Below are 25,061 nucleotides of genomic sequence, written 5' to 3' on the forward strand. Positions count from 1 at the left end.
TTATTCCTACATTGACTATCTATTATTACGCAAGATGCTGCGAATCGCTTGACAGAACGTTCAAACTTATAATATATCGTCGACCAAACGTTTTAAGACTGGAAATGGGATACTGTAGCAATAAACGACCAATTACATACTCATAGATTAATTGTCGACGTATCTACACGAATGGAGGTTTTCTTGTAATAATTACGACGATCGCCACTGCAAAAATTAAGAAGGGGTCGAACCGTTTCCTTGACAAGGTCATATACGTCACAAATCTTTCTGCAATATTTTTTTGGTTTCCAAACAGCTGAGTAAAATCCACAAATCACATTTTATTTATTTAAAAACAATTGAATTTGATAAATAGTCTGGAGACAAATTACTCGTTTGTTAAAAGAACCGCAAATAAATTGACCGAGTAAAAAGCAGATTCGTTGGCAAGAGCTGTCGTCTTAGTAATGTACGACTGCTTGAAGAGCAGCGCAAATCCAGCAGAGTAAAGCGTATTGAGGTGCGCACGGAAAACGCACATACAGCGCCGTTTGCGTGCCGAGAAATCGGCGCCGCGGCTGGCTTATCCCAACAGCACGTTCGCTGTGAGAAAACGTTTCGATGCAAAGCAAAGGCAAACAGAGCAAATTACTCGCGAGAAAAGCTGACTATCGATTCGCCATTAAATCTCACGTCGCGAGTTTGAGGGCTCCTTGCTCGCACCTACTCGGTCGGCAATTACCCGAGGGTGGCTACGCAGCTATTGACTTTCAATACTCTCCGCCTCGTCTTCTTCGTCATTTTTTATTGTATTTTATTTTTTCGTTTTCGATTTTGCGCTGCCACGTTCCACGCAGACGGATAATCAGATTTACCTCGCGCGCAGACGCGACGCGGGCATGCTTGTAAGTGAAGCTCGAGATAAGCACGCCGACGGATGAATTTTAAGGCTGGCTCTAATTCTCTCGACTGCTTCTCTCTCCTTCTTTTTACACGGCTTCCAATGGATTTCCGTTGTTTTACGATTCTGCCGAGGTTTTTGCCCTATAAATCACGAAATTCATATTTCCTCTCGGCTTTAATTTTCAACGCGTGGCGCGTCGACCAAGTATTGAAACAGACACGGGATCGAGCAAACAAAGGCACATCTCATATACATGGAATAACTCAGATAACGTGGGACTTTGTTAATTGTTTTCGACATCGGCATTTATTGCAGAATGAAGATATATAAATTTAACTGATATTCGCTACTGAATGTTTCGCTCGATCAGCTAACAGGATTATGTATCAGTAAAAAAATCAAGAAAAGCGAAAAAAAACAATCGTTTAAAAAACATGCCAATTATGTTTCTCCGTTCTCGCCGATCAATTTGAATATGTGAGCTATTTAATTAGCGAATTCTCGGCGCAATCACGAGGTCGTTTTGGCAATTCATAAAGGCTGTGTAGGCCAGGGGGAGAGCCGAGGCCGAGATATAATAACGCAAGAGGGAAAAAAAGGATTGGGTCGAATCGACATGTGTACGAAGGTGGAATGCACGGCTGAAGTGTAATGCACACCTGAGTCGAAATTAAACGTTTAGCCAGAAGGGGGAGATCGTCCGGCGAAAATGAAATATTTAGCGATCCGCAGCAGCAGTAGCGGCAGTAGCGGCAGTGGCATCAGCGGCAGCAACAGTAGCGTTGGCAAAACGGGGCGGTGGACTTTGTGGATATGCGCGAAGCGAACGGAGAGAGCGGCGAGATAACGCGCTCGGCCTTTTTGTCACTGCCTTTTTAATATCAACGCTCGCGTACAGTTTGCTTTATTTTCAATATCAACGCGGAGAGCTCGCGAGCCTGCAGTTGGAATTCTGCTGACGGCTTCGTATCGCGTGGAATGTGCACTTTTACAGATAGCGCCGTGCTCTTCTCTTTCATCCCGTTTGCGCCTGTGAGAAAATCGCGCAAAGCAAAAGCACTCGCGCTGAGCGTTATGGCAGTAGGCTAGGAAGGAAAAGACCGCGAGAGAGCAGTTGCCAGGGGCAGCCGCGCGATTAGAGGCGAGTACGCGCTCGGAGACATTTGGCGTAGGAACGGAAGGCCGAAGATACAGGTGACATGACGCGGACGCGCTAATAGCTCTGCGGCGTTGGCATCGCGGAGCTGCTCCATCAAGACGAGGCGAGCGTGCGTGCGTCGCGAATGAAAACTTTTACAACCGGCGTAACGAGCAGAAGCCAATTATTTTGCGTGGCCCGAGTTCCCGAGCGACGACTGGAATCGCGCGCTCGCTCGCTTATCTTTATTTACTGTAACCGCGCTCTACCCCCGGAGCTCGAAGGGAGAGAGCGAGGCAGATGAAAAAGCAGCCAAGAGAATAAGTCAGTCTAATAAAAGCCCGATCCATTTGTCAAGAAGGAAGCGCCGCGCGGACGAATTATGTAAAACATATCTCGCGGCGCGCGGCGCGCGGCGCTGGCGTCTAAAATAATAAAACTCGCCGTAGCCGTAGCGTCATTTGTCAACGCTCTTCGGAAGCTCGTTTTATAATTTCGCCGCAGTAGCAGCTGCGACACCCCATAAGAAATACAGCGTCGCCGACGCACGCGGATCTTTGACGATCGGCGTTATTGTTTCGCGAACGGCTAAGACTGATTTGAAAGTTTATTTTGCCGCGTGCGCCTTTATGCCCCTCCAGAGATCATCTTGTACGCGGATGCGACGCGCTACATCGACGCGCCTGTTTTTCGTGCCATCCAGAAAAATACCCAAATCCACATCGCTGGCAGCCTCGCGCCAAAGCACATTCTAATCTCAGGTCTCTGCTCGCGCGACAGAAAGAAAGCTCTCGTGTGCGCGCAGTGGCAATTAAATATTCATAGCTCTGAAACGTCGTTGCTGGCTGGTTGGCTGGCTGATCGAGTGGCGCGCGTAATTCGGCTCGGCGCTGTTATTATTGCACGCGCCGGAGGGGCAGCGGCACGGGAGGGGTTAAGTATCTAAGAGTCTTTTGGCGGCGCGAGGCACACGGACACACCAATAAAATAACATATATTCCTTGCGAGAGAGAGAGAGAGAGAGAGAGAGAGAGAAAGAGGAAACGGCCAATAATGTTGGCGAACAAATGTGCCAGACGACTTTTATGGAAAACGACGGCGATCTGTGGTAGCCAAAAAATAAAATCGGTATCCCCGCGTGGCCCTTCGTTCTTTTTGCTCGAGTTTACGACTTAACACGGCGATTTAAAGCTCTCTCTCTCTCTCTCTCTCTCTCTCTCTCTCTCACTCACTCACTCTCTCGCAGGTTCGTTCGTCCTTTACAATGTTTGCTACCATTCGCCGTGGCGGCTTCCATAATTTTCGACGTAAGCTGCTGGTGATATGTCGCTTGCTAATGCGATTTGCCCAGACTGTAGATTATTATACATTTTTTTCAAACAACTCACGCGTCGTCTGGAAAAGAACAAGACAGCCTTTGATACCCACCTGTAAAGGAGAAGACGAACAAACGCATAAGAAATACAAAATAGTTTGACACCTAACAATCAAACTTTTCTCCGTTTGCGTCGGGAGCGTTGGCAAATCTAAACAGCGAGCGCCCCAATTGTACCGAGAGATTATGCGCGGACTCGCGCTTGCTTGCCGGAGCAAATTTACCCTGGCGATGACAAATGATAGGACGGGATATATGTTTCGTACGGGGTTCACAGTGTGCAAGTGGTCGCGCCCTCGAATCTTCGACTCGTAGCTGACGCGTGTGCGAGCGTACGTGTGCGTGGGGGGAGAGAGGATGCTAGATCGCATACTGCTCAACAAGACGCTAGTCGGCTGGAGAAAAAATAGATGGGGATGTGATTTTTCACCTTTTCCGTTTAATCGATTTCTTATTCTAAGCAGACGGACTGTAGCAAATTTATTCGAAAATATTGAAAATTATAACAAGAAGCCACTACTGTGCACAGCATATTTCAAGCAATCGCACAGCGTCAGCGTAAAAAAGCTGAAAAATTGTGTGCTCGAGGCACATTTGAAATTTACAATTTACAGCGTAGAAGAAAAAAAGAGAGAGAAAGCAAAAGTCAAGTTGAAAGATAGAAAGGGGAGGAGAGAGAGAGAGAGAGAGAGAGAGAGAGAGAGAGAGAGAGAGAGAGAGAGAGAGAGAGAGAGAGAGAGAGAGAGATGAAGGGGAGAAGCAAAGGAAAAGAGTGAGGTCTGCAGATGTGCCATGACTGATGGTCCCCACTTCCAGATGTATGTACTAGGCGCGATACTTTTATCGGCGCTTGTTTGCTCAGTGCCGCCGCTACGCGCGTGTGCCTCTTGCCCGCCCTCGCTCTCGCGCGCTTCTGTCACAAATGAAAAAGAAAAATAGAGAATGTAAACTTGGGTTGTTGCACCTGCACTCGAAATATCGCTGCTTTTCATTTTTCATTTGAACGTGCAGACCAACTGTTTAAGAGATGCGACGACAGATAATATCTGGAGAACAGAAATATCAACTGGTCTAAAGTCTAGCCAAATGAAAGAAACTTGATTAAGGAAATTAGGAAGGACAGGGAAAAAGAGGAGCGTTGGATTCCCTTTATTTCATCAACAACGATCGAGCGAGGAGAGAGAGAGAGAGAGAGAGAGAGAGAGAGAGAGAGAGAGAGAGAGAGAGAGAGAGCAGCCGACGATTAATTCTCGGGTGCCTCGGCTCTCTCCATCCCTCTTCCTCACCGCCACTTTTCATTAGCCGCTCGTGTGTGTGCGAGAGCTATGTAAATTGAAGAGGTTACACGGTTTTACATATTTCAACGGGGCGAGCACTCGAAAAGTGCAGTCGAAGCTATATTTGGCTGCTCCATCGAATTGCAGATGCTACGCTTCTTCTCATTTTTTCGATGCGAAATTCCCTCTCCCTGTCGGATTTACGCGCCGACTACTGCGACTAACGCTTATTCAAATTTTTCGCGCGCCTGCGTCCTTCTGTACATAAGCGCCTCAGAGGACTGCTGCAGACGTTTTACACTCGGCGAGATGATGGATCGCATCGGATTTCAATTGGAAAGTGATTATTCTTGTCGAGTGACCGCCGCCGCTATTTCTCTCGCCCTCGACAGTGCGACTGTTCGCGCGTCGTTTGTCAATGGCTGTTTCTTTCTCCTTTTTTCCGACGCGCTGGATAAGGGCTAACTTTTGCCGAGCGCGCGCCACGCTTGCGCATGTCTTCGCCAGCTTGCTTGTGACAGACGTTGCTGACAACTTGGCCCAACGAATTGTTTGGCCATTAACTAAGGCTCTATCAATTATGCGTCTCTTTACATCTTATCAATTTCTATTTTGCCCCGCGCTCCTCGTATCGTCCAGTGCATCATTTTCCATTCTTCCATTAAAATTTTAGTTTCTATATTATATTATATTATATTATACCATGCCGATTGATTTTTACAATTTACTCAGCAGTAACGAAAAAAGCTACATGCTATCTTTATCTATTTACCGTTTACAGTTATTAACTTATAATTAAAGATTAGCAATCGATACTGAGTATTTGATATATGTAAATTTGTGAATGTGAAGAAATTCCATATAAGAAAAGGTTATTATTGTGTCGCGAACTACAATGCATTTATAGTACTTGATGTGCAATAATAAAAAGTATAGGATGAAGGCTTGCTCAATATACGATCTAGTATCAAATCCACTCAGTAGAAAACAAATTATTATATTGCACTTTCTTTCTGCAGCGATTTAAAAAATATTTAAACCCTTACGTGTATTTTAAATGATATTCTTGTAGCATCGATCTAGTTGATAATTTAACGAAATTAAAAACATAAATTTTTTTTACCGGGATCTTCCATCTCAGACGCCTTTAATTGAAATTATAAAACAAAAATATAAGCTAGCAATATCTAACTATACAATGTAAACTATGCTGCAGTGTTGTGATAAATCATTATAATGATTAATTGCACACAGAGTGATAATTAATGATCAAAGTAATTACTTTACGAGAAGCAAATTATGATAATGCGGAGATAAAATTAGTTTACGTGAAAGAGTTTGTGCGTTGAGTAAAGTGACTTTAACTTACAATTGAAAAATGCATTCGGTTGACAAAAGTTTGCTCTTACGAATACCTAACGTCGCCAAGTCTCGATGATTGATTAGTAATCTGAGTCTCGCAGCGACAAAAGCGACAAAAGCGACGCGAAATTAATAAAGCTTGGGTGTCAATTACTGATTTACAGGTCTGTTAATTAGAGGACCGTTGCTCTCGGAATGCGATTCGCTCTCTCGAGCGGGAATTGCTCGCCCAGCCAAGATATATTGTTATTAAATGGTGGCCTCCCTCTCTCTCTCGCTCTCTCTCGTCGCACCTTCGACGCCCGTATATTACGTCGCCTCTATGTGAACTTAGGCGCCCGCGCGCGCGGGCCAACGCACACACACTTCGACTGTTTCACGGGCGTCTTATTTATGCCCCGGCGACACGCGAGATTCCTCGCAGCGCGGCTCGCTCTCTCGCTGAAAGTCCGGATACAGCGCCAATTATTTATGTCTCGATGTTTGTGGTTCTTTCGTTTATTGCGCGCGCGGACTTTATATGTGTATGTTCTTTTTCTCATTTCTTTTTTTTTCCGCGGGGGTCGTGAATTATTGCGTTTGCTTTAGCGCCGGCTAATAATTTTCTTGTAACAGACAATTTTTATGTTTTCGAAAGGATACCACGTGTAAATGGCTTTTTTATATTATACATTTCTTTGCCTCCTTTTTTATTTTGGCGCGAAACGTTGTTTCATGGAAATGCGCGCTGCTCAGGTAAATCGAGTAACACCAAGCTGACTCGATGGGCAAACTGTTTTTAAATAAATCGTTGCAAAGTTCTTCCAACATTGTTCGATCGACTGCATCAGAGGATATTGAATAAAACATGCGATTTAATTACACTCGGCGAAACAATATCGAGCTTGCGCGGCACGCGGGTCGCTGAGCAAATAGGCACATAGGCAGAAAAAGAGCGCGCGAGAGTCGTCGGGGCGCGGGAGGGGGGGGGGGGGGAGGCGTACATCGCATACGAGAGAATATACGGAAAAGTGCGGCGACCGAGCGGTAAAGGGCAAAGGGTGTACACGGACAGACCAAATATTAGTTCATTACCAAAAGTGCCGCGCATCCGCCTATAATAATGGCTGCTGGCCGCTTTTCTATTCAATTATACAGACGAACGCGGCGGCGTACTTTTGCCCACAGCGCTTTTAACAGCCAGCCGCGCCGCGCGCGCTCGCAGAAACATTGTTACGGATACACGGCGCTCGAGCGTTTGATGTATTTGACCAAAACGAAAAAAAAAAGAAAAAAAACATCAAAGCCACTGCTCGACCGATGACGACTATCGCGTATGCGCAACGCATTTAATAAACTTTACGCTCGCGAGCAAACGACAAACAGCAGCGCAAACAACGGCGCGCGCAAGAAAAACGAGAAAAGCGGAGTCGGCGCGAATATTTAGAGGCTCGTTTAGAGGATTAATAGCTGGCTGATTTTTAATTTCACCGACTCTGCGCGTTGCTCTCTTAGCGGCGGGGCACGAGCGCTAGCATTATCAGCTGCGCGTTATCACTGGCTCTTCCGCAAATACGCGCTTCGACCCCTCGTCCTCGCGAGAGAATATCCTGTGTGTGAGCCGGAAGCTCGCGTTACACGATTCGCCGCTAAACACGCGCCTGGCCCGTGATGCACAATGCGATACGCCTCTTCTTTTCGTATTTAGCTCCGACTCAACACTTGCATACTGCCACGAGAAAATGGCAAGGTTCCACCAAACGACATTGATGCTCGCCAAGCAGCAACAAAAATCCAAACAACGAGGCCGAAATAATGGGATTCGACGTTGAATCTGTCGCTGAAGCAACTCGCGCAAAAGCGTAATAAAACCTACTTAAGACATGCAAATGTAAGCGCAAGAGATGGAACATTCAAATGATTTCGACGCGCGCAGGCTTTAATCGGCGAACTCAATATTCAACGCAGAGGCATTATGCTAAGCGCCGTTAATAAACGAGCGCACGGATAGCAGCCACATCGGCGACGGCCGACGCGATATCGTTTATGGCGATCGACAATAACAATGCCCGCCCGAATGAGCAGCTCGCTCGGCCGACCAAAGCAAAAAGGAAAAAGCTCTCCACACTCATTAGAATTTTAATAAGGCCGTGCGACACGAAACGAAAGGCGATCGAACTTAGTTAAGGACGCCAAGTCCGTAGCTCACTTGATGACTATTTCACGCTACATTAAGCTCGACAATTGGCGCTTCTGGATAAACCGAGAACTATTATTGATTGATTGATTGATTGATTGACTGATTTCGCGCGCTTGGAAAACCCTGTGACTTGTTTCGGGTAGATACAGATGCTAGAAGTCTATCGACAATTCCACCCAAGTAAAAACAGCTACTGTAGTCGCAGTAAAAGGAGCTTTTACAGGACGTAATCGGAGGAGAAAGAAATTGACGAGGCAAAGCCTAGGCAGCGTAGACTGGAGGCGGCCCATCTGCTAACTGTGCCTCAAGAATAGCAAAGTAGCGTTGGCACGTCGAACGTACGGCGTGCTAATAATGTTTTTAATTAATCATCGGCTGCCGAGCGTCAGAGACACGGCGGTAGCAAGCATCGTCGTCGTCGTCGTCGTCGTCGTCATCTTGACTCGTTAACCGGACTGACGTGCTCTAATAACGCAATCATAATAATAACGCATACTCGGATAATTTGTTCGCGCAAAAGGTGTCTTCGCACGTACGTCCGCCCACTGGTTGTCAGAAAACTTGAGCTCGTTATACCTCGAGGCATTATTTTAGGAACTTTATAATGCGTCTGTCTTTTGATTTATTTTCGTTTACGCCGGATGTTGCAAGCCATCGCATATCGGCGCATTGATAATTATTCCAAGGGGAACACGAGACAACGGTCAACGATTGCCACTCGGAATGAGTTTGAAGCGTGCGAGAGAAGATAAGTTGATGGGCGCGATAATGCTAACTCTTGAACTCGTAGGATTTAGTGCGATAGTCGTTGCGTCATCGGGGGCACTTGCAGTTTTGAGAAGAAAAAACGAGAAGAAAACGGCTTGGTTTCGCGCATGAAAAATTCATGACGGTGGCCTATTAGAGCGAAACAAAGTAAAAGTATGAAATCTGGACAGACGCATGCTCGAGTCATTAAAGCATTACGTTCTTTAATTTTCTTTTTTTCGGGATAGGTGCGTGACACTAGGGCATTAAAGATTCGAGAACGGACTGAGCAACAATGTATCTCGAGCGCGAACGAGACAATTTCGTGTCCCGTAGGCTTGACCCACCCTTCATTAAGTCCTCGAGAACGGTAGATTATTGCAAATAAAAAAACAGATCTCCGGCGCCCCTAGGGCTCCGCTGACGTGTTCTCACCCGGCGCTCGCGTGCACTTTGACGCGTGCTACGCTAGTCTTCGCGTGCATCGTCGTCCAACTCGCGGGACAGACCAAAGAGTACCTTCGCAAAGACGACAGGGGATATTGCTCATCTATCCGTCGAACTCTAAGCTTTGCGGCGTAGCTTTCTTATAATAAGGGTCTCTCGCCGCGCTGCTCATGCTTCTATAGTAGCTCGTCTTTTTGATTATTTAATAGCAGAGAGCAATTTTCTCGTGCCATCCTCCCTCCATCTCTCTCTCTCTCTCTCTCTCTCTCTCTCTCTCTCTCTCTCTCTCTCTCTCTCTCTCTTTTACCCCGTACAGCAGTGCATAAAAGAAAAAAGATCATAACTTCTGATGTTCGCATGTTTTTCGACTATTACGCGTCCAAGTATTGCCAATAATAATCCAACTATGTTCGTACAACGCGAACGTAGTCGTGCGCGTAAACCGGAAATTTGGTTGGCACGCGTACACCGGACAGCAGTCAGGCGAGGAAAGCGAATGCGTAGATGTGTATATGCACATCTACGCGGGAGGAAAAGTCGCGTCTAGGCTCGGATTAAACTTGATAGCTAATGAAAAGCGATGTAAAAACGAGAGCCTCCCTTGCCCCCAGTCAACCCAGCTACTTGCTACGCGCAGATCCGCGAGAGTGAAAAGAGCGTTAACGCGCTTGTCACATCAAAGCCAAATCTCTTGAATCGTAAAACTTGCTGCTGGTACTTCTCACGCGGCGTTGCCAACCTCATATCCGCTTTGCGCTTCTTTTTTTCCTATCACACGGATTACCTCTTTATTGCTCGGCGCTAGACCTGTAATATACACAAAGAAACGTATCTGCCGACATTCATTCCTTTGGGAGTACCAGAAGGTTTCGATCAGGCGTCCTTGACAAAACGTTGAAAATACGATATTGCCGCAGAGAAGGAGAGAGAGAGAGAGAGAGAGAGAGAGAGAGAGAGAGAGAGAGAGAGAGAGCGTGTGAAAGCCTATTACATCAATCAGGTAACATTTAAGTATAAAAGCGTCTAGGAGCAGTGATTCAAGCGACGAAGGATGTAACGCTAGGAAGCGTGACGGCGTCGACAGTTCGCTCTCGAGTGCAATTAGCGTGGAGCTGTGCGCGCTATCAAGAGTCCCGATCACAGCGAATAGCATTAAACGCGCGACTCGGCGCGCTCTCAATGGGAATCCCGATGCTCGAGAAGCAGAAACGATAATTCGATTTCACGTGAAACTAGCAAACACACCGGCTGACGGAAGAAGAGCAAACAGCGCCCGCGTTGGCCCGGGCTTCGAAGGAATAGGTACGTCGAGCGCGGCGAGCCTCGTTGAAAAGGAGCTCGCGCTTGCGACTTGTCTCCCTTAGGCACTCGAGAGAAAGCGAGATCCCACTTGAAGCTACCAGTCGATACGTACAGGGGGATCCAGACTTTTCGGCTTTGCAGCTTCTCTATCCTATTCTTCTTTTATCCTCATCCACTGATCCATATTCAAGTTACACCGCACCGGCTCCTTGCTTTTTCGATAATCCTTATTGTTTTCCTTGCGTTATCTCCTCTTCGAACAAGCGCCACCGCTACATCCTCCTGCAGTTAATTTGAGGGAACGCGTTCATCGCGATCGACCGTTCCGATTGAGCTTTAATAATTTTTAATTGCATTATCATAATGAATATTAGTCAACGCGTGCAACATTGAAGAAGAGAGTTCATTTCAGTTTCACGATCCACACCCCCACCGCTCCAAATCAAGTGTTCCTTATTAAAACAGCAAAAAAAAACGGAATCTAATCTGTTCACAGTATAAATGTATAAATACGCAATGAGTCCTGTCTCTCTCGACCAATTAAGTTTCGAGGGAGCTGACGGAGAAAGAGAGACAAGCCAAGCCGTAAAAAACCGCAAGGAGACGAGCGCACAGCTTTCCAAGTTTTATGAATATTATCTTCCACGGCGACAGATGTCTTTCCCGATAAAAGCCTCATGACCGGTCTCGTAATTAATAACTCCTGTCGTGGACCAGAAAGAAAAGAAGTAACGACCTCGCAACCCTAGACTTGATCCTAGCGGATAAGCGACACGCGCGCCAATTGCTTATTTTTCGCGCTGTCCTGCGCACCACCAAAAAACCAACTGTGTCGCGATTCTCGTATACGTAATTTTCAGTTAAATCGGGAGGATGACGGCAAGTGGCGCGTGGCGCGTAAATATTTCGAGAATGAGTGGGTAATTTTTGAAAAAAGCTCCGATATTAAAGGGCTCGCATTGATACAGCTGACAATTTCACCGAGGAGTCGAGAGAAAGGGCTGCCATTAATTTTACTTACTGCAGGGTGACTGTTATTGACGACGAGCATGTTTCTGCAAACTACGGCACTGTCATTTCTTTCCAAAAAGTAAGTTACACTTGGTAAGCGACTACACGCGGGAAACTGGCAGTAGATAGATTTAATTAGCCGACGTTCGATAGAACCGCACACTGGCATAAATAACTCGCGCGCTTGAGCGTAATCTGGCGGTCGGCGGGACTGGGTGGAGGGGGGCTGCTTCCCGATGGATTAGCATAAACAAATCATCGGGATTTGGAAAGGCACGCGGCGAAGCTTGGCAAAAGGTCGTCGCGTCGCTTTTGGCCTGTCCTGTCAAAGGAAGGCGCGCGATTAATGATCCTTACGAATGGCGCGTCGAATTAATCAGAGCCTCCCGTAGCGTATTCGTGCCTGCAAATTCACGTTGCTGCCGATGCCTCGCAATTATTCGGCTATTTACTTTGTCGGTTTGTCATCCGAGTTGCAACTTCATTGGACAAATCAGCCGGCAGAGGTAACGGTATGCAAACCGCTTGAATATCAAATTGGACGCAAAGGGGTTGTGCGGTGCGTAAAGTGTGCACTCGCGCTTTGCCGATAAATCAGCATTAAGCGTTTGCGTCAAGTTTCGGCAAGCTTGACGCCGTAATGCCCGCATGATTTGTACCCGGTCGAAGAGAGAGAGAGAGAGAGCGAGACTCGCACAGAGCGAGCGAGCAGCTTTTGCCGTCGGCGAGGCTGAATCGAGGACCTCTGATCCCAACCACTTGTCACTTTACACGCGAGGCAGATCATCGTCGCGACGTGTCCGTCCATCATTCGGGGATTAAATCATTCCTAGTCTCTCTCTCTCTCTCCGAGTGGCGCCGCGCGGCTTTTGCGTTCCGCTTTGAACGCTCTGACTTGCCGGCTTGCCTGCTTTTATTCGACACACAGCTCCACTCTCGAGACTTCTTTCTGTGCTCTCGTAGCTAGTCCGAGATTTAATTTTCAATGGATAATATATTGCGCCCGAGATTTAATTCCAGAGGTCAGTTGGAAAACAATGAGAGCGAGAATGAAAGCGCGCGCGCACGACACGAGCACGCGCAGCATATATAACTGGACGCGCGCGCGAGAGATGAATTAATTCTGCGGGGGTCGGAGCCGTGGAAAGGGCTAACCGTTTGAGCTCTGAAAAAGTGAAATCGAGGGCGTATTGCAAACGGACACTTTGAATGGGCGCAAGCGTTATTTCCAATTCAGAGGCGGCGCGTATTTGCTTTTCGCAGCGCTCGCAACTCGCTTTGACTCGTGGACGGACAGGCTGCGCGCGAGCCGTGAATATTCATGCGATCGCGCGCAAGCTGCCTCCAAATCGGACTTGTTGCGACTGACACTGATGTGGCCGAGCTTTGTTTGACCGGTCCACCCCACCTTCGTGCCGAACGGTCATCCCTTCTTGACGCGCCTCTCGCACCTTTTTCCAAGCGCACTTTGACGCCACCAACGTTTGCCCTCGTGCGTGCGCGCGCGCGCGTGTCTTTTGTGCACTTGTTCGCTTGCTAATGAAACGTCCGACATTTCAAAGACTCGATAAATTAATTTTAATTGTGTCCGCGAACTTAATCAAGCATTCATTTTGCGCAATTCATTACGCAATCGGCTTTTCAACCTACCTTTCGAGTTGTTTCACGATGTCCTCGTAGGCTGCTCGGCAATTGTCCCACACCGCACCAGTTCTGAAACAATGATCAATTTAATTTGTTACGTTAGTCAATTGCGTAAAAGAAATAAACGTTAGACAAGCTTGTTGCGAACAGATAAAATTGAAGCAAACGTAAATTCAATCTCGACTGCTCGCTGATTAACGAACGGATGATTAGCATAGAGACGTGCGAGTGACAAAAAAGCAAGCACATGCAGGGGGTGGACTTGATTAAGACTTTTCCGGGGTATTTAGTTCAGTGTTAGTCTGCCGGTGTCCTTTGATTCGATTGGCTTTGAAGTCAGTGGCGCTGATTAAAAAAGAGGGGCGGAGAGGGCAGCTCGTGCGCAAACATCCTTATTTTTGCAAGCTCAAAAGGAGGCCTGCTTTTCCTTTTTATTTTACATTTCGCCGTCAGCTCACTTATTAGGGTTGTCTTGCACTCGCGGAAGACGGAAAATTAAAACGACGAAGGAGGCAGCACCGTTTCATTTGATGCCGATAATTAAAAAGCAAACGAGCCAGTGATTGGCTCTGACGTGAGGACGTCGCAATGAATGTTGGACCTGCCAGTAACACTCGGCGGCCAGAAAAACAGTCAACAATTAAGCGCGACGTTCAGTCTCGATTAACGTTTGATCTCAGCTGTAGCAAAGGTAAATTCGAAACGAGACATGTCATCGCGACACAAGCCAACGGGGTTGCGCGCGCCGAATTAATCATATTCCGGTATTTGTCGTGACGACGACGTCGACGACAGCGACGACGACGATGGCGGCGGCGACGGCGGCGCCATCATTCCTCCCTTCCCGAAAACGTAATCCGTCTTACCTCGCGTTCGCGTCGGCCGCGCGCGATATATATTTGCATTTTAATTAAAAGCAAAGCGCTGGAATCATAATGCGCGGCAACGTGCGTCGTCGCGACAAACAGGCATCATTATGTGTGTGTGTGTGTGTGTGTGTGCAGATAGGCAATCGCGTCTTGCTGTTGAAAAATGTCTCGCCTCAGCTCGTCGCTAACGTCGATCGTGCTCACCGATCGATGCACACCCACGCGGCGCAAGAGCGCTTACTTGATTTCGAGTTTGAAGGGTCGAAGGACGAAGGCAAAGAGCAAATTACTAGAGTACGCGAAGGAAGGCACTGCCTAGGCTAATCCAGGCATTTGTTGGCCCGTTTCTAATAGATACTGCTCTTACGACGTTAAGCTCCGAAGCTCGCGCTCGCGAAAAACACGACCCGACGGTAATTACTCGCAAGTTGTTGCGTAGCCAGCTCGCGCTGAGTTGATGAATTTCGAGAGATCAGGCGAAATAGCAACGTGATCGCCAGAGGAAACCAAAAAACGACAAACGAAAAGAAATGGAAACAGGCAGACGTCGAAGCGGCGCGTCAAGAAGAGGATTAAAGACATAAACGGATATGCGCGGCGCGCGTAGCCTAGCGGAGAAGTGAAATGAGCGCCGGGCGACTTTGAAATCGGAAGGGGGAGGTTGATGGTCGGTGTAAGGCGAGTCGTCCGCGAATGGCCGTAGAGCGAGAGCTAAAAGAAACGAAACGGACTCGAAAAGACGAACAGAAGAAGCATCGGAAGTGTGGGTGTGTGTAGCATGCGATGCCCCCTCCCCACCCTCGACTCGGATTTCCACGGCTTCGCGTCTTGGCGTGAAATCCTCTTAAAGTTGTATTCCTCTGGCCTCGCGCGCTCGCTCCCGATCTTGCTTTCGCAAAAACAGACTCGCGGCGGCAAGGGAAACAGCGCAAAACAAATCCAATTTCTCGAGCCGCCTTTCGTTGACTGCTGCACGCGTGCAGCGCGCGCTACGTATGTCTGCAACGCCCCTTCGGCTCAAAGCCAACGAATGAATGCGCGTAAACCTGCGAATATACGTTTTCTTGATGACAAGCTTGGCCGTTCCTGCGACCAATGGGGACCGGTCAAAGTTACCTTGCCTACGCTGCTTCGCATTTGCATGCCTTTTTCTGTGATTCGAAACATCGGAGGATTTTGTTCGATCGAAAGATTCGGCAAATGTCGATGTAATGGGCATCGAATCTGAGAAAATACACATGCATTTAATGAAGCGTTTGAATTCGTAAAATTGGTTACTGTTACGCGCGCGCGCGCACACACACACACGCACACACACAGAGGATGCAAAGGATAAGGTAACTGGCTGGATATATGTTGTTTTGCAACCCTACTTAAGAAAATTAGGGACCGAAAAGTCAATCATGCGTTATATATAATTTCTGCACCTGTGCATAATGACGCACAGAACGTAACCATAAATCAAATAGAAAACATTAACCGGCACTGCGGCGGCTCGAGTGGTTTCGAATCGCGCAAATTGATTCAAACCCCGAAGGGATTTCTTCCGAGTGTCTTAGAGAAGATCGTTTGTATAAATCAAGAGCTTTACGTCTTCGGGAACTGTTGCGCTTTCAAATGCTCGAAATTATCATAACTACTCTCTGCCCGCGCTGAACAAAGCATCCCTGCAACCGTTTTCCTAAAACCATTCCATAAATATCAATTTGCCTTGCGCGCGATTAATACTCGCGTTGAAGAGCTCAGTGCTGCTCTGATAGAAGGTGTCAAGTTTCGCCGACATATCCATGGTTGTGCGGTATGGAAAGCCGGCTGTGCCTACCACACGCATCGCGCCACGCAAATAACAATAATCATCGAGGCCGCAAGGCTGAAGCAACGAGTAGGCAGATAGATGTGTGCACACGAGTAAAGGCATGATAATTTACCTCGCGAACGCCTCCATGTTGGACATGTTATGGTTGACCTTGAGTCCTTGCTCGGCTGCTCTCGCCTGGGCTTGTGCCTGGGCCTGTAGGTGATGCGGCAGACTCGCCGGCGATAGTATGGCCGTGTGACCGGCGCCTGGGTGGCCGCCGAGCTGCATGAACTGCATGTGCGAGAGATGCGTCGGCGGATGATTGTAGCCGTTTGCCAACAGCGGCGATTTCTCCAGTCGCGGCACCTCTGTAACAGCAACTCTCCCGGTCATTATTGACGTCCCGTTTTCCTCTTTCCCTCTCTCTCTCTCTCTCTCTCTCTCTCTCTTTCACTCAACGACATATTTTTATGACCATTTGCCCTTTATTTATCATTGCACACCGATTTCCACGCTTCCCCGGACCATCTCAGTGTTATAACATTTCCATTTTAGACAAATTGGTTGCTTCAAGTTTTTTTTATTTTCACCGCGAGTTAATCCTTCTTATTCAAATATAACCAAGGCAAAGAATACCGTTGTCGTCGTCGGAGGGCCAAATCGCTTTCGGATTGAGCTACGCAGATTAGCCCGGAGAGGAAATCCGTCATTCCGCGGGACAAACATTGAACTCTCGCTCGAGTTGAATTTAGAATCTTGGCGAGCCGATCGGTCTCTCTCTCTCTCTCTCTCTCTCTCTCTCTCTCTCTCTCTCCTTGCCGAGGGTGCGACGGAAAATCTTAAGGCTCCTCACTCTGTAAATAGCAAGCGATAATGTATGCGCGCTCACGTCAGGCATTCGCTGATCGATGCGCCGCGGTGAAATTGAAAGCCCGCGATTTGTCAACGTGGCGCCTTCACTTAGCTACCGAGCACGCGCGCGTTTGTTTATAATTTCCATGGCTTTACCGTTTTTTTTTTTTCGTTACGTAACCAATCATCGTCGACACGTTCTCTTTATTTTTCAAGGCGACAGTGTTCGATAGGACGCTACGTGTCGCTTGATACCGAATAAATCGAATTCAAACATAGAGGCGCGGATGGCAAAATAAGATAATTTATAATCGGCCTCCTCCGAATCGCGAAAGGTACGTTAATGGTGGCGCGTTTTTGATATAAAGATTCCGAGATGCCAGAGCCCTTGCAAAGACAAGGCGAGGACTGGTACCCATATAATTAGAAGACGGCACGAGGCGACGCCAAGGAGTTTCGACGAATCGGCTGCTGGTGATATACAACGACAGGTATACAAGCCTTAACAATTGTCATTTGCGGCTCGAGGGACTAGTGTGCTCTGCCTTTTTGAAAGTCCAACGGAGCCCTATTCATTACAAATTATCTAAATGCCAGTGATTTCGGACTGGCTCGCGCGCCACAGTTGTATAAGTGGTAGGTTCAAGTCGCGCGCGCGCGCGCACACGGTTGACCGGGTCCCCCGAAAATTGGACTTATTACAACTTATATAGCGCTCGCGCGCCATTCGAGCGCTCTCTCGGGCCGCCGCGCGCCTCCAATAACATACATTATCCCCCAATCCGTATGATTTAATGAAATCCCTCTAAACTCTCCACTTACGCGCGCATACGTGTGCCCTTTTCGGAGTCCTTCTCGCGCGCCACACTCCATCATGGCTGCGCTCGGCTCTTTGGCTCTTTATCTTGTTTCCTCGTCGCTCGCCTCCGAACAGTACATCCACGAGATAAGCGCGCAAGACGATTGTTGCATACGCCACAGACGCGACGCCCAGGCAAGAAGGAGAGGATGAAGAGCAAATTGCGATGGCGCGTCGGCCGCCGCCTCCTACGCGATGCACGACCGCTTAGTTGGGGCTTTTTCCGCCGGTACCGCAGCAGCTGCCTTTTTTTGCACCGCGAGGCAGATTTTATTTCTGCTGGCTCGTTAAGGCCGCGCAGCCGCAACTTGTCTTATGTAGTTACCGTAACCAAAGCTCCGAACGGCTGCTCTATTTAAACGATCACAAGCTAACTGTTAATATGCACGAATGCCGCGAAACTGGCCGAAAGGCTTCTTGTACGCAGAGCGATCTCTACAGCGAACGACCGTCGCATCGAGTCCATATGGAAAAGGGCTCGTTATCGACAAACGAAAAGGACGAATGACGTGACGTACACGCCACCGCACATATACTTCCATTTGGCCTAATCAGCAACGCCGTATCTGCATATAAACGAACGAACGGGCGAACGGACGAACGAACGCTCGAGTGGATGCATTTGCATCGGACAAACAGAGAAAGAGAGAGCGAGAGAGCGAGAGAGGGAGAGCGAGAGAAGAAATGAAGCGCGTGACTTTGATTTTGACGAGTCCAGTGGTGCAGACGGAGGGAGAGAGAGGACGATAAAACACAATTTGGCCCTAAAGAGCTGATCTTCGGGCGCCCCTTTGATTGTGCGCCGCGATTACCACGCACCGATCCAGTCTCGCTCTTTTCCCCTCTCTCCCTCTCTCTCGCTCTCGCTCTCGCTCTCGCTCTGATGAGGTGACAACCCGTAATTATACCAGCCCGGAATATCTTTCTGTCTGCTGTATATATGCAGCAATGCCAGTTCGCCTATATAGCCACGCTGCCACTCGCGGATCTTGACGGAACATTTCAATGTACTTCTCTCTTAATTATTGCCTTTGCGGCTGCGTGCAACTCCTCTCTCCCGTTCATTTTCTTTCTATTTCGCTCGTCCTTAATACTCGTCTTTCGCCTTTGTTTGTTTGCTGTATGTGCAAGCCTTTTAATGGAATTGCTAATTACGGAGCGAAAGGGACGAAAATCATGTTCATCAAGCTATCTATTATGTTATTTGTGTCTACTGAGAGATGTTATGTGTTAGTTTAAAAAATTATTTTTTCATCATACCTAAACCAAATCGATAAGCTAGCTGATTTAGGTCCCTTTCTGAAACAAAATTGAAAAAAACCTGTTGTTATTCTTTGGTTCGGTGAAAAAAACAATACTTATATTTAATGAGTTGGCCTTATTACGAAAGAGAACGAATTCGATAAAAATGTGGGACTAGGTTCGAATATACGACGGAAATACGGATCGAGGACGATCAATTGCAAGTGGCGAGCTATGAAACAGTTAGGCTAGGCGAGGCGAGGGTAGAGGCGTCGTTGCCGCGCGTAAGTAGGAAGGAAAGAGCCGCGCGAATGACAAAGCGACGCGATCGAGAGAATCCTCTCGGTGTCGTAGCCCCGGCGTACAACTGCGCCGCTACTACTTCTTTCGGGCGCTAGCTCGGCCGCGTTAATTACGCGAGACGCGAGGATAAATTGCCGGGCTAAATGAGACTGGGCTTGCCGCCGCTGCCTCGTTCGTCTCGCACTCCGAGCCTAGCAGTTTAGCCTTGCAGCGGGCTCTGCTCCGTCGTCTGTCGGGATTGCTTGATAAAGGGCCTCCGCTCCTATTTTTCTTCCTCTCCTTTCCTCGCTCTATTATGCAACTAGCGCGAAAAATCTTCGTCTCGCGCGATGTTATTGCGCGCAGACGAGGACAAAGAAATCCGCGACGTTCATTGAAACCGATGAGGCATGACCACATTTGCTCGGCGCTCTGGATATATCGAATTACGACGTCTAAGTCAAAGCCAGACAGAGAACTAAAGAGAGAAGTAGGTGGCCGAAACGAGCTCAAAAGGATTAACGCATGGCCCATCGAACCGCGAAGAGAGAGGGAGAGAGAGAGAGAGGCTCTGCCCAAAATTCGCGACTTCCTGCTCTGTATCCACACACACACACACACACTCGCCGCTGGTCGAAAAATCGACGGATAAAAAAGCGCCGCGTAGAGACATTTGGATTTTTGCCAGGCGAGCTGGAACAAGAGGGACACGCACGACCAAATTGTCTGGAAAATTCCAACGTTTCGGATACCGCTCTCGTCGTGCAGCGCGAAGCTTAGCGCCGGATGCCAACTCTTTCCAATGACTTCCGATCGGTCCGAAGCGATTTCATTAGACGTGCTCGCTCGACGACGATCAATCAGCAATTAGCGACGCCGAGAGAAATGACGGATGGTGCTGGGGGCGCAGGCGAGGGCTGCCGACTGTGTGCGCCATCTAGGTAAACACGGAACACGGTCTCGCGCGCGGCGGACGAGCGACGCAGGATTCCGGTTTTTCAAGTAATATCGGCCGCGAGAGGAGTCTGCTGGTCCGAGGCAAGCATCGCCACCGAAACACATCTCTCTCTCTCTCTCTCTCTCTCTCTCTCTCTCTCTCTCTCTCTCCCATTCTTTCGCACTTTCTCTTTTATTTCTCTGAGCTCGCTCGCCCCCAAAACAAAAACCTTTTTATAGGTTTTAGATTTATATCCGCCTGGCGGTTTTCGTCGAAAAGCTAAGGAGCTCGTCGCGCCATCGCGAAGAAGGGGCAGTGGATTTGCAGCCCCCAATTAATAATCGGCACGCTAATGAGTCGCTGTAAACGTCGAATCTGGCTGACATAAAGCTGCGCGCCGCTTCCTTTTCCCGCGCCTCGCCGGAAGGACGTTCGCCGCGGTCGGGCACCGATCGGGCGCTGGGGCGCTGGGGCGCTGGGGCGCCGTCGTCGACAGTCGGTATTGAGACGTAGAGGCAGCGCGGGACGCGATAAGGTAAGTAGCTCGGGCGCGGAGGAAGAGGAGGCGAGCTATCGCGGCGCTCGGCGGCGAGCTCGCGGAGAGTCCCACAGTTGCGAGTGACTGCGAGAGGGCAGTAAACCCTCTGATATACGGCCGAAGCTTTTTAGAGCTCTGTCAGCCACGCCCACAATCAGCCTTAGTATTATTTACACTCTTCGTGCGCGCAGCACACAGCGCCGTTCGTTCCTCCTTTTCCTCCTTGCTTCCTTGCTCTCGCTCCCACTAGGCGTACGCCGCCGCCGCTCGGCCCTCTCCTCCTATGCGCTCCTATTCGCCCCGGCCGCCGTGGTTATTCTACTTGTGCGTTTGTGCGCGAGCTGTCGGCTCTATCGATTCGGCGCCGAGGCCTCAAGAGCCGCAGCCGCCGCCTGCCGCCGCCTGCCGCCGCCTGCCGCACAGCGCGTCTTAAACTTCTTAAACTTGTTTGCGGACTTGACGCGCGGACAAGCGCGAAAAGAGAAAAACAGCGCCTTAGCTTTCTCTGCGAGCGGCCGAGATTTAATTTAGAGATTGCCATTTGGCGAACGCCGCGCCGAGATTTACGATCTTTGCTTTGCATCGGCTCATATAGACACATCCATATTTTAAAGTGACCAGAGAGAAGGCCGCGCAACAGTGCATCAAAAGTAAACATTATCTGCTCGCCAGACTGCCGCGATTCCTTTTCCTCGAAGCGCAATCAAATCTGAATGACAAGCGGCCGAGGATATGCCGACTGCTCCTCGTTCCTCGAATATATTGCGAACCGAGCCGCGTTTCGGAGGAGGACGTCGAGGATGATTTGCCGGCTTCCAAACCGAGCTCGGCTGCTCGAGGCGCAAAGCCGGAACAGAGGACCGTCCTACGCCGAGTACGAGCATCTGTCGGCGGCGGATGAATTTTATTGTGAGTGACCCAGATAGCGCAGCCAGCGAGCGTCGGCTCCCGCGTCGTCTAATCCAGTGCATAAACATTGGCATTGTGCTGGCAAGTCTGTGCCAGGCCCCATTACAAAGCTCGGATATTTCGTTATATTAATATCTTCCGACTGACTGGACCGCGGCGGCGGCGGCGGCGGCGGCGGCGACGCCAGGTAGAAGCGCTGACAGACGAATTTCACTGTCGGAGCCGAGCGAGCGAAATGCTCGGTACCGGTTTCCTTTATCGCACAATGCCCAACCATCCTGCTCTCCCCCTCCGCGCTCGCTCTCCTCTTGCCTTGTTCTTATTATTATCCACCACGAAAGAGATTCTCTTTTGGGCTATTGGGCGGCAGATACGGCTGCGCGCGTGCGCCTGTCGGTTTGTTTCTTTGGTGCCCTCGTTTTTTCGATTTCTTTTATCGATCTATCTCGCCCGCGCGGACTCGTGCAACCCGCTCATGCGTGAAAATGCGTTCTGATTTTTCTTCCTTTCTGCGAGCTCTCCGTTCGTCTTCCCGCGCGGTGCGCGCCGACCGCGGACAGACGCCTCCGGCCAATCATTTTCATGATATTTTATTCTGCGAATGAGCGAATAAAAGTGCGATACGCCGTGGCCGGCTTTTCAGGCGAAACCTCCGGCTACTAGTCCTTTATTACGACTCTCAAAATATTATACGCTCTCGGTATGCACACATGTGTTCCCGCGAGATTTTTATTACGCAGCTCAGCTTTTATGTCTCACGGGGGTACACACGCACCTTATGAGTCCGACAGGCCGACGATTTAAAGTCCCGCAATACGACGGATTCCCCGAGTGTCTCTTGGTCATTGTTTATCATTTTACGAGGTAATTAAAGTAAGGAGCGTGTACTCGTACACAAGCCATAGGACATAAACAGTTTAGGAAAGCTCATTCCTTCTCTTTTTGTTCGCTTTGATTTCCCGTCTCGCAAAAGCCCATCATTCATAATGCCAATCCTCCACAGAAATAGTATCGAGCTTTCATTCGATTGCACTCGATGGAACTTTCTTCGTTTTTTATTAAAACGCAATGGCATTCTTTGACCTCTTTCGTCGAGTGATGGAACAAGGATATCAGAGAACTTAATTGAGTGGTTTGCGGTGCCACCGCTAACCAGTAAATCGCCAAGAGGGGGAGACTAAAATCCGACTCTCTGGCTTACCTCTTTTTTACGTACTTTTCTCCCGCAGAGTTCACAACGCAGGACTGTGACCCTGTCGTTTTTCTCGAGAGGCGAGCGATCGATACGCTGCACCGTATAGCGGTCAATTAATCGTCGCGACTTCGCCTCTTTTTTCTATTTACTGCAATTTCCGAATCGGACAATCGGCGGTACGTCCACTGCAAGTCGAAGGGGAGAACGCGCGAACGAAGACTAATTGAGTGAAGAGCAAGGCAGATTAGCTATGAACTCGAACGAATCACGCGAGGCGATGTTTTATTCCGGGAATCGTCGCGTTCTACTGATAATGACGCTTAAGTGCCCTCTGCCCGCAGAGTCAACTACTGCGAGACGTCTTCATTTGCGCTCGCGCGCCTGTTCGAGCTCCGAACGGGCAAAAACTCGCCAGAGGCGAGTGATACAACAAAAAGCGGAATGAGGGCTCGATGAGCCCTAATGAGCGCGAAAGGTTGTCACGAGTTTACAGGCTAAAAAAATTGGAAACGCACGGACGCGCGCGCGCGCGCGCGCAGACTGGAGTAAGACGTTTCCACGCAAAATGAAAATGTTAATTGTGACTCGGTAGCTGAATGCAGAAGTGCGTGCGCGTTTTAATTCCAATTACGAAAGAAATTGCGGCTACCTACGATGCTTTCTACAGGACATTCGCCAAGGGAAAAAGTGCGGCGGTAGTGGCAGTGGGCTAATTTACGAGCAGGTCATAAAGCCAAAACAATGTTACCAAAATGAAGAGGTTTAATGCAAACAGGCACGGGAGAGCGCGAGAAAGAGAAGACTACTGCCAGGTTTTTATTTCAAGCCGACACACGCACACAGGCACGCACGTATCCTTTTAGAGTCGCTTCTCGTTGGCTGGTAGCCTCCCTTTCTTTTTGGCTCTCTTTTTCGTTCTCTCGTAAAAACAATCAAGCGGCGCGTCAGGCCGACACACTAAACCTTGATTGCAACTGATGAGGAGCAAAGCGTTGAAAAAGAGGGCGAAGAAAAACATTTCATAGCTCTCTTTCTGGCTGCGAAAGGCAACGAGAGAAAAAAAGTACACCCTCTCGGTCTTGCGATTTACACTTCTTCATTTGGCCGCCGCCGCCGCCGCCGCCGCCCCGCCGCCCCGCCGCCGCGCTGTTCGCTCAATTTCGCTCGGGTTTCGCGGCGCAGCTGCCCTTATCTGTTATAATTGCGCGTGCAGAAGCCTTGCCAGAACGGGCTCTGTCCGGCGCAGCATACTTGTTCGCTCGGTTGACGCTTTATTTCCTTGAGACGTGTCCGAGTCAAGTCTCGGTGAATATGGATAAGCCGAGCATCGAGTGATACTCATTTGAACGGTCGAGCTAACCGAGTGTACGATACGGATTGGCGCACCGGAGTTCTTGGCATTATAGTTGATCGAGCTTCGAAAAACAGCGAAACGCGCCAACAATGTATTGAATAGGTGACCACCGAGATGAAATTGCAAAGAAAGAGCGAGCTAGGCGTATTGTTTAGCGGCGTAAATTCCCGATTATAGGACGCGCTGAGCCGACATCGCAAGCCGGAAATTCCGGGCGCGAGTAAGCCGGAATAATTCACGGCTGGTTTTCACGCATTTTCCCGCTCGCGTGCCACACTTATTATCCAGGCCTGGCGTTCGCCCAGCATCCACTGTTTACGAGACTCGTATTTATCCTCCCTAATTACTCATTGCTAAACTACCGTGCCGCCTTTCGGCCCTTTGTCTATATGCCGAAATCCGACTACTTTATTATGTTCGCAGATTCAATTTCGTTCTATGCGCCAGAGCACGTAACGAATGCCCGCTCTCTCGCTCTAATTTTAACGGTGACTTCGGCACGTCCGCATAGGCGTCGCGAGTTATATACTACCCATTGCCAATAAACTTTTATTAACAAACGACAAACTACAAAGAGACTAAACAAAACGCCTGCAAAGTACGCGCACCTATGGCGTCGTTAAAATCGCGCGGAGCTCTCGTCAGTAAAATTTATCGTGGACTGTCAATTAATAAAAAAACCAAGCGTCGCGTTAACGCTCGCTTGATGAATTACGCCCAGGGAACACAACGCGCCAAGCGCGCCGCGTCGTTAAAGTCTCTTTCCCGCTCGCGAAGTAACAATCGCGAAGGTGGATCCTACGGAGAGAGAGAGAGAGAGAGAGAGAGAGAGAGAGAGAGAGAGAGAGAGCAGAACGA

General features: G+C 48.8%; 1 protein-coding gene across 4 annotated transcripts in view; it reads right to left on the bottom strand.

Annotated features, from left to right (window-relative positions):
* Nucleotides 1-25,061, bottom strand: part of LOC131664726 (dachshund homolog 2) — a 173,399-nt gene that overhangs the window by 76,179 nt on the left and 72,159 nt on the right. For 3 of the 4 annotated variants that reach the window (XM_058936035.1, XM_058936036.1, XM_058936033.1), the window contains exons 3-5: nt 19,007-19,045; nt 16,166-16,403; nt 13,375-13,437 (exon numbers count right to left, since the gene is read on the bottom strand). In XM_058936035.1, coding sequence (XP_058792018.1) covers nt 13,375-13,437; nt 16,166-16,403; nt 19,007-19,045 — 340 coding nt within the window. The remainder of the gene's footprint in view (nt 1-13,374; nt 13,438-16,165; nt 16,404-19,006; nt 19,046-25,061) is intronic. The other variant, XM_058936037.1, reaches the window with a different exon arrangement.

Source organism: Phymastichus coffea, unplaced genomic scaffold (genome assembly GCF_024137745.1).
Source record: "Phymastichus coffea isolate CEN01 unplaced genomic scaffold, Cenicafe_Pcof_1.1 PCOF00045, whole genome shotgun sequence".
Classification (NCBI taxonomy): Eukaryota; Metazoa; Arthropoda; class Insecta; order Hymenoptera; family Eulophidae; genus Phymastichus; species Phymastichus coffea.